We start from the raw sequence: 15,632 nt of genomic DNA on the forward strand, positions 1-15,632 counted from the left end.
TGCTCCATCCATCACAGCTAGCTAGAATTCCTCACCACACACTATCTACAGTCTACACTCCACTTACCACACACCAGCAGCTCATCACCCACTGCTCTGTCCTGCAATGGCTCGCCTCGCCCTGGTCGCCGCGGTGGCGGTCCTGGCGCTGCTGGCAGCATCCAAGACGGCATCGGCGGCGGTGAGCTGCAGCGATGTGACCTCGTCGGTGGCACCGTGCCTCAGCTACGCGATGGGCACCGCGTCGTCCCCCTCCGCGGCGTGCTGCAACGGGGTGCGCTCGCTCAACAGCCGCGCGTCGTCCAAGGGGGACAGGCAGGCGGCCTGCGCCTGCCTCAAGAGCATGACGGGCAGGCTCGGCGGCAGCGGTGCCAGCATGGGCAACGCCGCCAGCATCCCCGGCAAGTGCGGCGTCACCGTCGGCGTGCCCATCAGCCCCAACGTCGACTGCTCCAAGTACGTAGGACCGAGAGCCCACTGTCCATTAATTAATGTCCATGCATCCATGCATGCACACTGATGAGTAATTTTCTGGTAGCTGAAGTGCTAACCATGGATTGATGATATCTTTCGTGTTATGTGCATGATGCAGGATCAACTGATCGATCATATAAGAAGTAGCATGCATGCTCGTTGGATGGCGATCATCATGCAGTCGTTGTCGTAGCAGATGCCAGATGTCCATGACTCCATGGATGATGATGATGAGATAGATACATAAAGGAGTAGGATCAAGGTGATCACTCCGTTTAGTTATTTACTATTTACTACCTTTGGTTTACACGGCCTCTGTCGCTGTCGTCGTGTACCTCGTACTACGTGTGTGTAGCTGGCAGGCTAGCTAGCAGAGCAGCACTCAATGTCGTCCTTGGGTTTGTTGGCTCATCTCTGTTTTCGTTTACTGCCTTTAAGCTTGTTGCTTTGGCACAGGTTTCTGAATAATGAATATGAATACTACTAGCTTTTGTGTCCATTATATATTGTACTATATATGCATGATGTTTTCCATCCATGAGTCATCATGAGTGATGCGGCGTTCAAGTAATATATACACGCGACTATTTGCTCATTAGACCTAGGATTTATACTATATAGACCTAGGATTTTATGGCCTGGAGTGAAAGATAAAAGATAAGATTATTCCATCATATATAACAGCATACATTTTTAATAAAAATAATTATAATAGGCATTAATGCCAAAGGAGTAAAGGACAAATCTATCTTACCAATATCTTTAATTTTTAACTTCTCCTGCCACTCCCCTAAAGAGCATCATCATTGGTTTTTATATTCTTTGACACGAAATCCTCAATTGTATCTTCATATTTAACCTTACCTCTCTAAGCATTCACAGAACCAGTAGACAAGAATCCACCCTAGGTGTGTTCAGTACACTAATTCAAAAGTTACATGAGAATGGTAGTTGAGAGAGAATAATGTCGATTAGGGAAGAAAAATTAAACAAGCTTTTGGAAGGACTGATGACTTATTGGCTGACCAACGGTATAGCCAGGAGGAACTTGTTGTGGCAAGCGTCGCCTTTTTTTTTTTTGAAATTGGGTTTCTTTTCATTACTCATTGGCTGATTGTTCATCAGTAACAATTATATGAATATGTTCTGGGAGTGAGATCACCGAAGTCTCATCTCCTTCGACACACTCGCACCCAAGAGCAGCTCACTCATGTGCAACCCTATTACAATCTCTAGGAATTGCCACACAACGAAAAGAATTAAAATTGCCATACACTAATGACATCAGCTCTTCCAGCAGTCCGCCTATCACCGAGCCGGCATATGCACTTGACTGAATTGGGCAAGCGTCACCTTGTCAACATGCACTGAGTGCCAGACTGCCAGTCGATGTCGATGCCACGTGAACACATGGAAAACGAGTGGTCGGTGAATGCACTAATTGGGCTGTGTATGGGCCTGTATCGCAGGCCTGTTTATGGCCCACTGGATGCATATGCATGCCATAGCTTTAGCATGGGCCAACACCCTAATGATCCATGGGATTCCTAGCCTACGGAGGCATCATAGCTGTTTTAATCGCCCATTTAAGGCCCAATTCTGTTTGGTCAGTATACGTTTTGGGGCCTAATATTCAAGCGAGTCATTTCACCTATATGGTATCGTTTTTCCCTAAAACAAACCGTATGGTATCGTTTAAAGCCCAACGGTCTATAGGCCAGGACCATTATGCGTTCTCAAGCCTGATCTCGATCTTGGTCTAGGTTATATTCTAAACAGTAAACAGTTACTAAAAAAAGGTAATATTCTAAACAGGGCGCTAGCTATACTTAGGGCATCTCTAATGGACAACTCTAAGCTGCGAACCGAGCCTAGCTCAGTTTTCTAGGTTCCTTGTGGTGGAACCTGCTCACCCAGGTTAAGTCCTCGACTTGACATGTGTGCTCGTATTTTCCCGGATTTATTCTAGGATTTAACGGCATTGTGCTTTTAGTGGTAGGCGACGTTCCCGTCGACAGCGAGGCGCTCATAGGGATAAGGTTTGCGTAAGTGTGTTCATAGGGGTGAGTGTGCGTGCGTGTTAAGTGTCTGCGTCTGTACTTGTGTAATTCGCAAAAAAAACTCAGATACCACGTGGAGGGGAGAGATGCCAAAAACCTTTGAACTAGCGGGAAAAGAAATTGAGAAAAGCTAAGCTCTTTGTAAATACAAAAGTGTATGATAGGCATGGATTATCCATCTCTCTTGACAGGAGAAAATATGTAAATAACATATGGCGCATATAGGATGAGATGGATCTAAGAGTCGGTATCTAACTCTTACTATAATTAGAGGTGCCTTCTCCGGCAGGGCCCCTACTTGAGCCCTTAAAACCAAATTTGATTACCAGAAAAAAAAAGCTCTACTAGAATCCTAAAAACGAGAGGCCCATCAAATCTCCCTCCCAGCCCTCATTTTCCGCGGACCCTACTATAGGCCCTCCATTGACACTTGGTATCGTTTTCCTCCTAGCACGCAAGAGGAATCGTGTCCGTCCGTGCACATCCGATGTTGCCTGCATAATCCACCGTCCCTAGGAGGTCCTTCCCTCAGCATGGCTCCCCCGACGAGGCCCCTCACCATGGTGGTGTGACTCCCCTCCCTGCGGCGGTGTGCCCCTTTCCCAGGCGGGTCTCCTTTCCTGCGGCGTGCCTCTCACAGTGAGGTTTGTCCGCCTACGAGTGAGATCCTTCCCCGGTGTGGATGCTCTCCCTAGCTCCCGTCCTATCCCCTGGCGAGACCCTTCCCCGTCCTAATGAGACCCTTCCCCGTGCAGGGGTGGATTTGCGGCCTAGGCCCTAATCATCAGCCCACTAACAGTACATACCCCATGTCTTTTTTTAGCCCAATATCGAAGGCCCAGAAGCAAAGCTAGGGCATGTCCGTCTCGGCGTCTCCTTTCGTCTCTCACACGGCCGCACGGGAGGAGGCGCGACTGCGCGAGGTCACGAGAAGGGGCTGACCGAGGAGGGGAGGACTGAGGAGCCGAGGAGACCGAGCTAGCTGCCGGTGCCCGCGCCACCCAGTCGGCCGCCGCGCGGCACCCATCCCGGCCGGCGGCCGCCGCGCCTGCCCTCGAGCTCCAGGTCCAGACGTCCAGTGAAGGGGAGGAGGCAAGGAGCTAGCTGCCGGCCGCCGGCGCCACCCAGCCGGCCGCGCTCTGCCCCTGCCGGCGCCACCCAGCGCAGGCGCGCAGCCGCCCTTGCCCGGCTGCCCCCCTGTGGTTAGTTTATGTACTAGTTAAGTGATTAGTGATTACTGAATTTATTTTCGGTTTCAATATTTCATTGGATTGATTTGAAATTAGAAATACGATGATGGATTTACAGAATCTCGACAATGAAGAGGACAATGACGTTGACGAGGCGATGGAAGATGCGAATGCACCACATCACTAGACAGATAAGTTTTTTTTTTCATCTCATCATGTGTACTGTGCAATATTCTTAGCTTGTTAGAGGCCCTAGTCTTGAGTAAAAGCTGGCTCCGCCACTGCCGGCAAGGTCCTTCCCGGTCCCGACAAGGTCCTTCCCCAACGTGGCTACTCTCTCGTCGCTGGCTCCTCTGCCCCAGGCGAACCCCTTCCTCATGAGGTTATCGATGCTCCTCCCCATGCCAGTCATAGCTCAGTTGATTGGAGGGAAGGTAGATATGGCCACATGAGGAGAATGAAGAGTGAATCTCATGTATGTACATCTTTTCACACACCTCTGGGCACCCATTCCTCTCGTATCTCACTCGATGCCGGCGTGGTAACTGGTAGCTCCTTCAACGGCGCAGTGCCTCTCACCCACGTGGCCACGTGCCGGCCTCGACCTAGTGGCGTGTTGCATCCACGTGCCGGCCTCGACCTAGTGGCGTGTTGCATCCTCATCGCTAGAGCTCCAGCACTACAACTGAAATTTTTTGTTTCAACTTCGTTATAACATACATCAATCCTTGTATATCTGAGAGGATCTAGCTGAATGCCGGTGCAAATTTGTGAATAGGGAACAGAAACAGATCATGGGATGGATGCTGGATCAGAGCACTTACAGTCCGAATCGGTGGTGACCCAGTGTCCCAGTGAGCCATTCTGATGTCGTCGTCATCATCCTCGCTCGACCACGAGCTGCTGCTACATGAAAGCCGCAGCACGGTACTGCTGGCCGCCGTGGCCTGTGTTTGTGAGGGAACTAACGCTGACCACAGACACAGAAGCGGTGTAGGACCCAGACGAGCTGGCCGCAGACAACCAGCAGGTCTCATCGGCTGATCGGCGGCGGCGGCCCAGCTGAAGCTGCCGTTGTTGCTAGAGATGGACGACGACGCCATGGCCAGTAGTGCGCCGTCGTCTCCTCCCGCACAGTTGCCACCACTTGCAGGCTCCTGCTTGCTTCTTCTGGATCCGGCCTACCGCCCTTTGATGACCAATAAAAACCACAAGAAGAGAGAGCATTTACTACCAGCACGTCCTCAACCACTTTGTGCAGGAACGGAAATGCGCATGGTGCATAATTACTGTGGTAGATGAATGGATGTGGCAAATGGCAATAACATGTGCGGCTCTCCGTATTCGTTTGGAATATGTTATGTGTTGATGGGAAGCTGAAGTGATGGCAGCGGGAGGTGTAGATCAAACTGTTGTCAAACAGGATGACGTGGCAGCACATGAGGGTTGAGTTTTAGAAGAATTTATTGCTTCGTGGGTGTATGAACTATGGCATTATTTCAGTTTTGACCCTAAAACTTTAGATCCCTGTCATATCAAATGTTAGGATACATATGTATGAAGTATTAAATAATTAATTACACAGATTGCGACTAATTTGGAGACGAATCTTTTAAACTTAATTAGGTCTTGATTTGACAATAAAATGCTACAGTACACATGTGCTAATGACGGATTAATTAGGCTTAATAAATTCGTCTCGCGGTTTACTGACAGATTCTGTAATTTATTTTTTTTATCAGTATCCGAACATCCCATACGACCTCCGCGTGACACTCGATGTGACGTCCAAAACTTTACCCCCAGAAACTAAATATATTAGATTAGATTGGATAGCCTCCAACAGACACAATTACTACCTCGATCTATTTGGTTTGGGTGGTCAGATCTATCATGCATCGCTAGCTCTTGTGTGCATGATCCACCTGCAGCTCCGCAGTCGTGCAGCTGCGAACTCTCGTACGTGTAATAAAGTTTTTTTTAGCATAGTGTGTAATAAAGTTTACACCCCGTTTGGATGTCTGCATTGAGGCCATGGCATTGGAATTGGAAATGGCAGACCCGAATTCCACATATTTGGATGGTCATGGCATTGGAGTCTGGAAACTGGGCTCGTATCCGCTCGGCATTCCTTTCACCTAGCGCGAGCCCGAAGCGATACCGAGCCCAGACCCTCCGTATTGGCTGGAATTGCATCCCCTCCAGCTCCGCTCGTCGTCTCCAACTCCAGTTCCGCTCGTCGTCTCCATGTCCGGCGCCGGCCCGTCCGTACCCTTGCAGCCAGCCCCTCCATCCTCCTCGCCGAAGCTCCTCCGCTGGGGGCCACGCTTCCACCCTCCCACACGCGGCACACGGGCGAAGCCCCAGCACCACGGCGGCGGCCCCTAACCATAGTAGTGGCGGAGGCGGCTCCTCTGCACGGCAGCACGGGGGCATGGAGCAGCGCATCTGCTCAGGGATGGCTGGCGAGGAGCGGCGCATCCACCAAACGGCGGCGGCGGCGGCCAGTGGGCTAGGCGCGACTGCGAGGCCAGGCCAAGGCGCGGCGCGGCCAGGGAGCAACGCCCAGGCGCGATGGCGAGAAGGACTAGCAGCGGCGGCAACCAATGGACTTGGTGTGCACAGGTCCTCGCCGAGCTCCGCCCTTCCTTCTTCCCCGTCAAGCTCCCTTCTCCCCCCGTCAGATCCACAAAGGCCTGCATCGAGGGAGCTTCTACTTCCTCCTCAGCTCTACCAGGGTCTACGATGTTGGGAGCTCCTTATCAGCTCGGTCGTGCTGTGGTCGGCACAGCTACCGCCGGCGATGGGAGGAGCGGCGTGAGGGCTGGATTGCAGGTGCTGTGGAGAAATGCTGTGTATTTGCCAATTCCATCGTATGAACCATCCAAACATGAATCGGTATTTGCCATGTCATTAGATTCCAACTAGCAATATCAGCTGCATCCAAACAATGGAATTGGTTTTGTAACCCATTTTCAAAGCTAGTCTGATTTGGTATTGGAACCCAATTCAATTCCAGAAGCTCAATATCTACATCCAAACGGAGCCTTAGAACAATCATTGAGCAGAAGGCAGCAGACGACGACCCTGCGTAGGACGGTAGGAGTACTCGTGTCCTACAGTGTACGGGACCGCTGGGTGATGGTAGGTAGGCAGGACCTGGGCATGGTTGGTTCCTTAGACTGAATTTTAGTTTCTGTCTCATTGAATGTTTGGACATATGCATAGAGTATTAAATATAGATTTAAAAAATAATTAATTACACAGATTACGACTAATTTACGAGACGAATTTTTTAAGTTTAATTAGTCCATGATTTGACAACGTGGTGCTACAGTAAATATGTGCTAATAATGAGTTAATTAGGCTTAATAAATTTGTCTCGTAAATTAATCTTCAACTGTGTAATTAGTTTTATAATTAACTCATGTTTAGTCTTCCTAATTAACATCAAAATTTAATATGACATGGACTGAAATTTAGTCCGCAGAACCCACGACGACGACGAGCCTCATCGCCATTAATACCACGACCTGCGTGGCGTTGGGGAGGTTGGCACTTGGCAGCACGCCGACGACGGCGGCCGGCCAACGGTGGCTAGCTTCCCAAGGGTAGCCATCCACCGACAGCAATACGTACGTATAAACGTATGGCGCGCGTCTGCGTAGGCGAAACGCCTGCGTCCATGCCTCTTTCTCTGTGTATAATACTGGCATAGCGAATATGCTCATATATATGCCGCGGTAACACCACCTATAACTTGTTGTGTGATTATCTGGATCTGCCAAATTAGATGATAATAAACTAATTATTTTCATTAAATTTATTAATTTAGGTTGAACCAAACCTTACTTTAATTGAATCAAATAAATTCCAAGATCTATAATAAATATTAGGTGTAATGAATGATTAATTCTGTATGTAAAATAAACTAGTGATTTTGTGTATGTACCAGGGTGTTTTTTTTTTTGTTGAGGAGAGTGTATGCACCAGTTGTATCACATACATGCGTGTGCAGGCTCAAGCTCAGTCAAGCGACAACACAAAGTGTTGGTCTGTCCCTCCACATAGAGGATGATCTTGAGCCCAATAAAACAGTCGGGCTCAGAGGCCTGTTCTTGTGAGTTATTAATTTCAGTTGGAATCAAGGGTGGAGATCAAGCTTGGAAGGTAAAGTAAAAAAACCTTAGCCTCTAGTGCTTCAGCTGTTGTAGCTAAGAGAGAGTGTGGAGAGAGTAGAACACAGGAACACCACAACGTGACACAAGAGAGGAAGAAGGAGAAGCAAATCTATTCAGACGTGTGATGGCTCTAATTGGCCATCTTTAGGCCGGTGATCGGAGGCTCAAATGTGGTTGGATTAGCACTAAAATTGGTGGGATGACCTGTTCAGTTGGTTGAAGGATTGGTTGAGCAGAGCATTAGATTTGAAAAAGAGTTTTGTCAGTTTGAGTTACTACAATTTTAGGATAGATCAGTTTTGGTATATGATTGTTTTGGGTGGTGAACCGTAGTCTGATTGAGCTAAAACTTGGTCAGTGGTTAGGGGACTCGTGGATCTATATGCCTACCAAAATTCGTGCACAATAGAGCTGTAGTTTGTGATATATGAATTGATATGCCGAAGGAGGACAAAATCTGTGACTTCTCTATTTGGTTGTTGTCATTCATTTTGTTATAGAAGATTGTAGTTGTAGTTGTAGTTGATACCAAGTTTGTAACTCGATAAATGTGTTGCTGCTGGTGTAATCTACTAGATTCTCTAGATAAGACTCTTTATACCCATTGTTGATTGTAGTGGAAGCTTAGGGTGAACCGTTTGGTCCCATAGTTTTTACTCCTTACCTGGAGGAGTTTTTTTCATGTAAGTCTGTGAGGTGTACGACCCCGGATACCCACGGCAGGCCACATGGGCTGCGCCTCTAGGGGTGGCCCAGCCCACAAGACGAAGCCTTGCGGGGCACGACTCTGCTCGGCGCTTCCCGTAAGACACCGGGAAGATATCCTGAAGATACTACGAGATCTGTTAGGATACGTATGATCCTAAGATTCCTGTAATTAGTTATTACTTTCCGGTTATCTCTCAGATCTAACCGACTTATAACCCTGCCTCCTGGACTATATAAGACGGGCAGGGACCCCCTCTAAAATCACGGCATATCATACGATAGCTAATACAAACCAACAGACCATAGGAGTAGGGTATTACGTCATACTGACGGCTTGAACTTGTCTAACTCGTGTGTCTCCGTTGCTATTGCCTTCTTGTTCTTGATCTCACGCTCCTCTGCCGATCAATCTACCTTCGTGGGATACCCCTCGAAGGACTGCCGACGATATTCTATCGACAGTTGGTGCGCTAGGTAGGGGTGTGCGTGCTGTTTCCTTGTCGAACAAGATGGCTTTTTCCGTAGGCTCTTCGTCCCTTCCGCAGCCCGGCCAGATCTTCACGGTCGGATCCATCTCGTGGGTCATCAACGCTGACGGAGTCGGAGAGCTCCTCGAGCCAGAGCAGATCGGTTTTGTGCCGACCACCCCCGCACCTGCAACTGCAGATCCGATCTCGAAGCCGATTCTGAGGTCTCCTTCAGCAACGACTTGCCGCCCGCTTCCTCGCTACCAGAGGAGGTAGATCAACAACGACGATCTGATCGAGTCCATCGATTGGGTCGGACTAAAGCTCGCCGATTGTCTCTCCATCGCTAAATCAGCTCTAGACACTCTGGTCCAGCGTTGACCACCCTCCGATCTAGATCTATCGGAGGCTGCCCGGGAAACTGCAGGGGTTACGGCCCTACCCTTCGGGTTCACTAACGCCGTCGTCGCTTACCAACACGCCCTGAGCGGCAAACTCACCGACCAGGTGGACTGCGCCCGTCTACTCGCCGACCAGGTCGCCATCGAGCTTCCGCCAGCCGTCAACATGCTACACATAGGCTAGAGCCCCGGGGTGCCCCTCCAGACCATCCCGGAAGACACTCCAGGCTCTGAGTCTCAGGGCTCTACGGAGACCCTCGCTGAAACCTTCTCCGAGCAATTTCTCCTTCCACCCTTCTGGGGTGGAGCGATCTTCAACGTCAGTATCGACAACCCTCCTTGGAACGGCGAAACCGAGGAGGAGCGCATTGCTCGGGAGAACCGGAACGTCAACTGCGCGCAGCGGTGAGAAAACGAGGGCCGAGGCTGCTCGGAATAATCGGCCTGATTCTTAAGGAAGACCGCTCCCGCTCCACCGCGACCTCGACAAAGAATTTCTCCGCGTTGACGGCCACGACGTCTTCAAGACTCCAAGCACCAATTTGGCAGTAGCCGCCAATGAGCTCGCTCGTTTCCCTCAAACGCCCGAGCTCGCCAAGATCGCCGCCATGCTTAAAGCGGCTCACTGTCAGGTCAATGAGATTCGCGAGGACTAGAGACCTTCATGCTCCACGAGCATGATTCACCGATCAGCTATGCCAAGATCCAATCGTGGCCCTAGTCAAAGCTGTTTCACCGACCAGTCGCTACCTCTCTAGGGGGGAGCCAGGGGATCGCGCCGAACACCATCGCCAACACGACCAGGAGGTCGAACAGGATGCTCGAGTGCATCTCAGCAGCCTCTAGGATGCGCGACAGCATATCGAGCAACGTCGCTTCGGTCGCCATGAAGACGAAGTGCGTCGCCGCTAGGAGTACGAAAAGGAGTACGGCAACCCAGACTCAGCCCTCGAGCCTATCCCCGACCGCAACGCCGCAGACGGCGGTGTCGACAACCCTGAGGGGCCTCCAGCTTTCACAAGGGCACTCCGAACACTTCGGTGGCCCTGTGGTTTTAAGATCACCGGGGTCGAGCCCTACGAAGGAAGAATGAACCTGACTCAGTGGCTGCAGGCTTACGCCACTGCCGTCCACGCTGCTGGAGGAGACACCAGCGTCATGGCGAATTATCTCCCCGTCATGCTCACGCCACCCGCCATGAGCTAGTTTACCAGCCTTGCGCCAGACTCCATCGGATCATGGGAAGAGCTTAAGAAAGTCTTTACCGACAACTATATGGCTACGTGTACTCTACCCGGCACGAAGCACGATCTCAGCCACATCAACCAGAAGCCATCCGAGCTCCTTCGTAGCTACATCCGATGTTTCTCCAAGATGAGGAACTCTATTCCCAACATCACAGAAGCTGAAGTCATCACCGCCTTTATCCGAGGACTCCACCATCGCGAGCTTCGCTCGAAATTCAATCGCAAGCCGCCCACCGGTATCGGCGAAATGATAACTACCACCAACTAGTACGTCGATGCCGAGGAAGCCAAGGTGCGTTTCAATGAGGATGCAGGCACTCATCGCCCGTCTCACCGCTACGATGATCGCCCTGACGACTGGCGCCACAGCGACCGATGTCCCAATGACCGCAGCTACCATCGCGACAGCGGCCGTGATCGGACAGGAGGACACAGGCTTGGCCAAAATCACCGCCGCTGGCCAGAACACATCGTCGCCGCCGTCAGTCAACCTTGCACCAAGCGCAACTACAACAAACAGTACCAAAAGATCCTCGACGGCCCGTGTCCTCTTCACAAGAACGCCAAACACAAGATGAAGGACTGCATTGGCCTAGCTAAGGAGTTCCAGGACAAGAGGCTAGATGACGACGCCAACGATGGAGCCAGAGGTCACTGACCACCTGGGGGCAACAACAATGCCTTTCAGGACCACGATAAGGTGATCACCACCATCTTCGGGGGTCTCGCCTCCACTGAGAGTAGAAGAGAACGGAAGCTCGCCGCCCGACGAGTGCTCGCCGTCACTTCAGAGGAAACCACCGCCAACCCTAGCTATCGCCCATGGTCTGAGGTCCCCATCACCTTCAGTAGGGCCGACTAGTGGGCAGACATACCCTACACAGGGCGTTTCCCCCTCATCCTCGATGCAACCGTCTAGAAGGTGCTCTTTAGAAAAGTCCTCGTTGACGGTGGCAGTGCTTTGAACCTACTCTTTGCCAGGGCCCTAAGGGAGTTAGGCCTCACGATAATAGATCTCACACCCTTGAACTCCTCCTTCTAGGGTGTGGACCTAGAAGGGCATCCAGACCACTTGGAGAGATTACCCTACTAGTACAGTTCGGCACGGCAAGCAACTACCGTGTCAAGCATATCAACTTCTACATCGCCGACTTCGACACCGCCTATCACGCCATACTTGGTCGGCCAGCTCTGGCCAAGTTCATGGCCGTACCGCACTACGCATATCTGGTGATGAAGATGCCTTTGCCTGTAGGAGTCCTGGCTTTGTGGGCCAACCTCTCCGTTGCCTATGCCTACGAGATAGAGAGTCTCGCTCTCGCCGAAGCCACCGACCTCTCCATCCAGATGGCTAGCGTGGTCACCGAAGCTAAGACAGCGCCTGCCGATGACATATATCCTAGAGCTGGAGCTTCCTCGTGCCTCCGCCAAGTCTAAGGAAATTAAGGAGGTCGGCCTCGGCCTCGATGACGTCTCCAAGACCTTGAAGATTGGGGCTCACCTTGACCCCAAATAGGAAAGCACGCTCGTCTCCTTCCTATGTGCCAACGCTGATGTGTTTGCTTGGAAACCTACAGACATGCCGGGGGTACCACGGGAGAAGATCGAGCACTCCTTGAATGTCTCACCGACCGCCAAACCAATCAAGCAGAAACTCTGCCGATTCGCGCCAGACAAGAAGGAGGCTATTAGGGTAGAAATAAAACGGCACTTAGCCACCGGGTTTATAAAAGAAGTGTATCATCCAGATTGGTTAGCAAATCCTATTCTCATTCGAAAAAAGAAAAAAGAATGGAGAATGTGCGTTGATTATACTGATCTTAACAAACACTGCCCTAAAGACCCTTTCGGCTTGCCTCGGATAGACGAGGTTGTAGACTCTACCGCCGGCTATGAACTACTCTCCTTCCTTGACTGTTACTCTGGCTATTATTAGATCTTCCTCAAGGAAGAAGACCAGATCAAGACGTTGTTCATTACGCCTTTTGGTGCATACTGCTACAAAACTATGTCCTTCGGACTCAAGAACGCCAGAGCAACTTATCAAAGGGCCATCTAGATGTGCCTCGACCAATAGATCGGCTGCAATGTCGAAGCCTACATTGATGACGTGGTCGTCAAAACCAAGGCCACCAATAATCTTATCGTCGACCTTGAGGAAACCTTCGCCAACTTGAACAAATATCGATGGAAGTTGAGCCCTTCAAAGTGCATCTTTGGAGTTCCATCCGGTATACTGTTGGGCTACATCGTCAGTGCTTGAGGCATCGAACCTAACCCTGACAAGGTCTCCGCTATCACCAATATGAAATGGCCAACATGCGTCAAGGATATACAAAAGCTTACAGGTTGCATGGCTGCTTTAAGTCGCTTCATATCACGCCTCGGCGAAAAAGGGCTACCTTTCTTCAAGCTCCTCAAGGCCTTCGAGTGCTTTTCCTGGTCGGAGGAGGCAGACTCAGCTTTTGAGTAGCTCAAGGTGTTCTTAACAAAGCCGCCGATCATGACAGCGCCAAGACCAGACGAAACCCTGTTGATCTACATCGCCGCCACTTCCTGGGTCGTCAGCACAGCTATTGTCATCAAACGAGAGGAAGCCGGGCACGCCTACAAGGTGCAACGTCCGGTGTACTTCATAAGCGAGGTACTTAATGAGACCAAAACTCGTTATCCTCAGGTACAGAAGCTGTTATATGTAATCCTGATTACGTCGCGCAAGCTCCGACATTATTTCAACTATTACAAGATCGCCGTGGTCACTGAGTTCTCTCTGGGGGACATTCTACGCAACAAGGAGGCCAACGGTCACATCATCAAGTGGGCTGTTGAGCTCGGTACTTACTCCATTGAATTCAGAAGCAGACCTACCATTAAGTCACAGGCGCTTGCTGATTTCATCGCTGAATGGACCGAGATCCAAGAGCCCATCGCCGCTACTTGCCCCGAACACTGGGTGATGTACTTCGACGGCACCCTTAACATCAATGGTGCTGGTGTGGGCATTCTGTTCATTACGCCGACCAAGGACAAGCTATGCTATGTTCTTTGGATACACTTTCCGGCCTCCAACAACGCCGCGGAATACGAAGCGTGTCTCCATGGTCTCCGTACAGCCATCGAGCTCGGTGTCAAACGTCTCATGGTGTACGGGGACTCTGCGCTGGTTATTAACCAGCTCAACAAGGACTGGTCCTGTTCTAGTGAGAAGATGGATGCATACTGCGCTGAAATCAGGAAGCTTGAAGGAAAATTCTACGGCATCGAGTATCACCATGTGGTACGTGACCACAATCAACTCGCCGATCAATTATCCAAGATGGGCTCTTCTCACGCCGCGATCCCACTGGGGGTCTTTGTTCAAGATCTCCTAGCGCCATCCATCAAAGAAGATAAGGAAGTCGAAGAGGTTCCCCCTGCCGAGTAGTTGGTACTTGCGGTACCTTCACCGGTCACCGATTGGAGGGAGCAATTCATCAAGTACCTCACCAGCGCCGAGGTACCCGCCGACAAGACTGAAACTAAATGCCTAGTTCGTCGAAGCAAGCTTTACATGTTGGTGGAGGGCAACTTGATGAGGAAAAGTGCCAAGGAAGGGATACTGCAGAAATGCATCACCCAAGAGGAGGGAGCAAAGCTACTTCTCGAAATTCACTCTAGTTCCTGCGGCAACCACGCGGCCTCGAGAACACTGGCCGGCAAGGCTTTCTGAGCCGGTTTTTATTGGCCCACAACCATCAATGATACAGAAGACCTCGTCCAACATTGTGAAGGATGCCAATTCTTTGCTAAACAAATTCACATGCCGGCGCAAGAGCTGCAAACCATCCCAGCTTCCTGGCTCTTCGCATGCTGGGGACTGGACATGATCGGGCCTTTCAAACCAGCACCAGGTGGTTTCTGGTACGTATATGTCGCCATCAACAAGTTCTCCAAGTGGATTGAATATAAACCGCTCATCTCGGCCACTACAAAGAAAGCAGTTGAGCTCTTCAAAGATATCATCCACAGATTTGGTCTACCGAACAGCATCATCACCGATCTCGGAACTACGTTTACTGGCCATCACTTCTGGGACTTCTGCGAGGACCATTGCATCTCTATCAAATATGTCTCCGTTGCCCATCCAAGAGCCAACGGCCAGGTCGAACGGGCGAATGGCATGATCCTTGATGCCCTCAAGAAGCGACTATATCAGAAAGAAGAAAAGCACTCGGGTAGATGGCTCAAGGAGCTTCCATCTATAGTTTGGGGACTGCGTACTCAAGCTAGTCGCAGCACCGGCGTGACTCCATACTTTTTGGTCTATGGCTCAGAAGCCATACTACCAGCGGATGTTACTTTCCGAGCACCTAGAGTGGAAAACTATGATGAAGAGCAGGCCGAGGCTGTTCGATCTGAGGACGTCAACAGGGCCGAGGAAGAATGCCTAATCACCTGCATCCGTACAGCTAAATATCTAGAAGGCTTGTGGAGGTACTACAACCAAAATGTCAAAGGTCGTTCATTTGTTGTCGGCGATCTCGTTCTCCGCAGAAAACAAAAAACTGAAGGGATGCACAAGCTCTCTTCCCCTTGGGAAGGGTTTTATGTCGTCAAAGAGGTTACTCAACCAGGTTCTTATCGCCTAAGTGACTTAGAAGGAGTCGATGTTCCCAACTCGTGGCACATCGAACACCTTATACGTTTCTATCCTTGAAACACTCCAGATATGTACTCTCCAATTTTATATTTAGTAAAGTTTTGGTCTCCATAACTTGTCTCCATTTTGTCTCTATTGTGGTTTAACATCCACTTGCGGTCACCGAGCTCCATGCTACTTCATAACGAACTCCAATACGTTATCGCCGAACATGTTTTCTCCAAAATCGCCGAACACGATTTCTCCAAACGTTCTCGCCGAACAT

At 50.4% G+C, this 15,632-nt stretch overlaps 2 protein-coding genes across 2 annotated transcripts; both read left to right on the forward strand.

Moving 5' to 3' along the window:
* On the forward strand, nucleotides 1–973 carry LOC136508727 (non-specific lipid-transfer protein 3-like). The gene is made up of 2 exons (XM_066503493.1): nucleotides 1–456; nucleotides 593–973. Exons 1-2 carry the CDS (start codon nucleotides 107–109, stop codon nucleotides 600–602), a joined length of 360 nt encoding a protein of 119 aa, XP_066359590.1. The 5' UTR covers nucleotides 1–106; the 3' UTR covers nucleotides 603–973.
* Nucleotides 974–13,684: 12,711 nt separating this feature from the next.
* On the forward strand, nucleotides 13,685–14,594 carry LOC136507044 (uncharacterized). The gene is made up of 2 exons (XM_066501897.1): nucleotides 13,685–14,005; nucleotides 14,475–14,594. The coding sequence occupies exons 1-2, from the start codon at nucleotides 13,685–13,687 to the stop codon at nucleotides 14,592–14,594; spliced, it is 441 nt and encodes a 146-aa protein (XP_066357994.1).
* Nucleotides 14,595–15,632: the final 1,038 nt, after the last annotated feature.

The sequence above is a fragment of the Miscanthus floridulus genome, chromosome 15 (genome assembly GCF_019320115.1).
Source record: "Miscanthus floridulus cultivar M001 chromosome 15, ASM1932011v1, whole genome shotgun sequence".
Lineage (NCBI taxonomy): Eukaryota > Viridiplantae > Streptophyta > Magnoliopsida > Poales > Poaceae > Miscanthus > Miscanthus floridulus.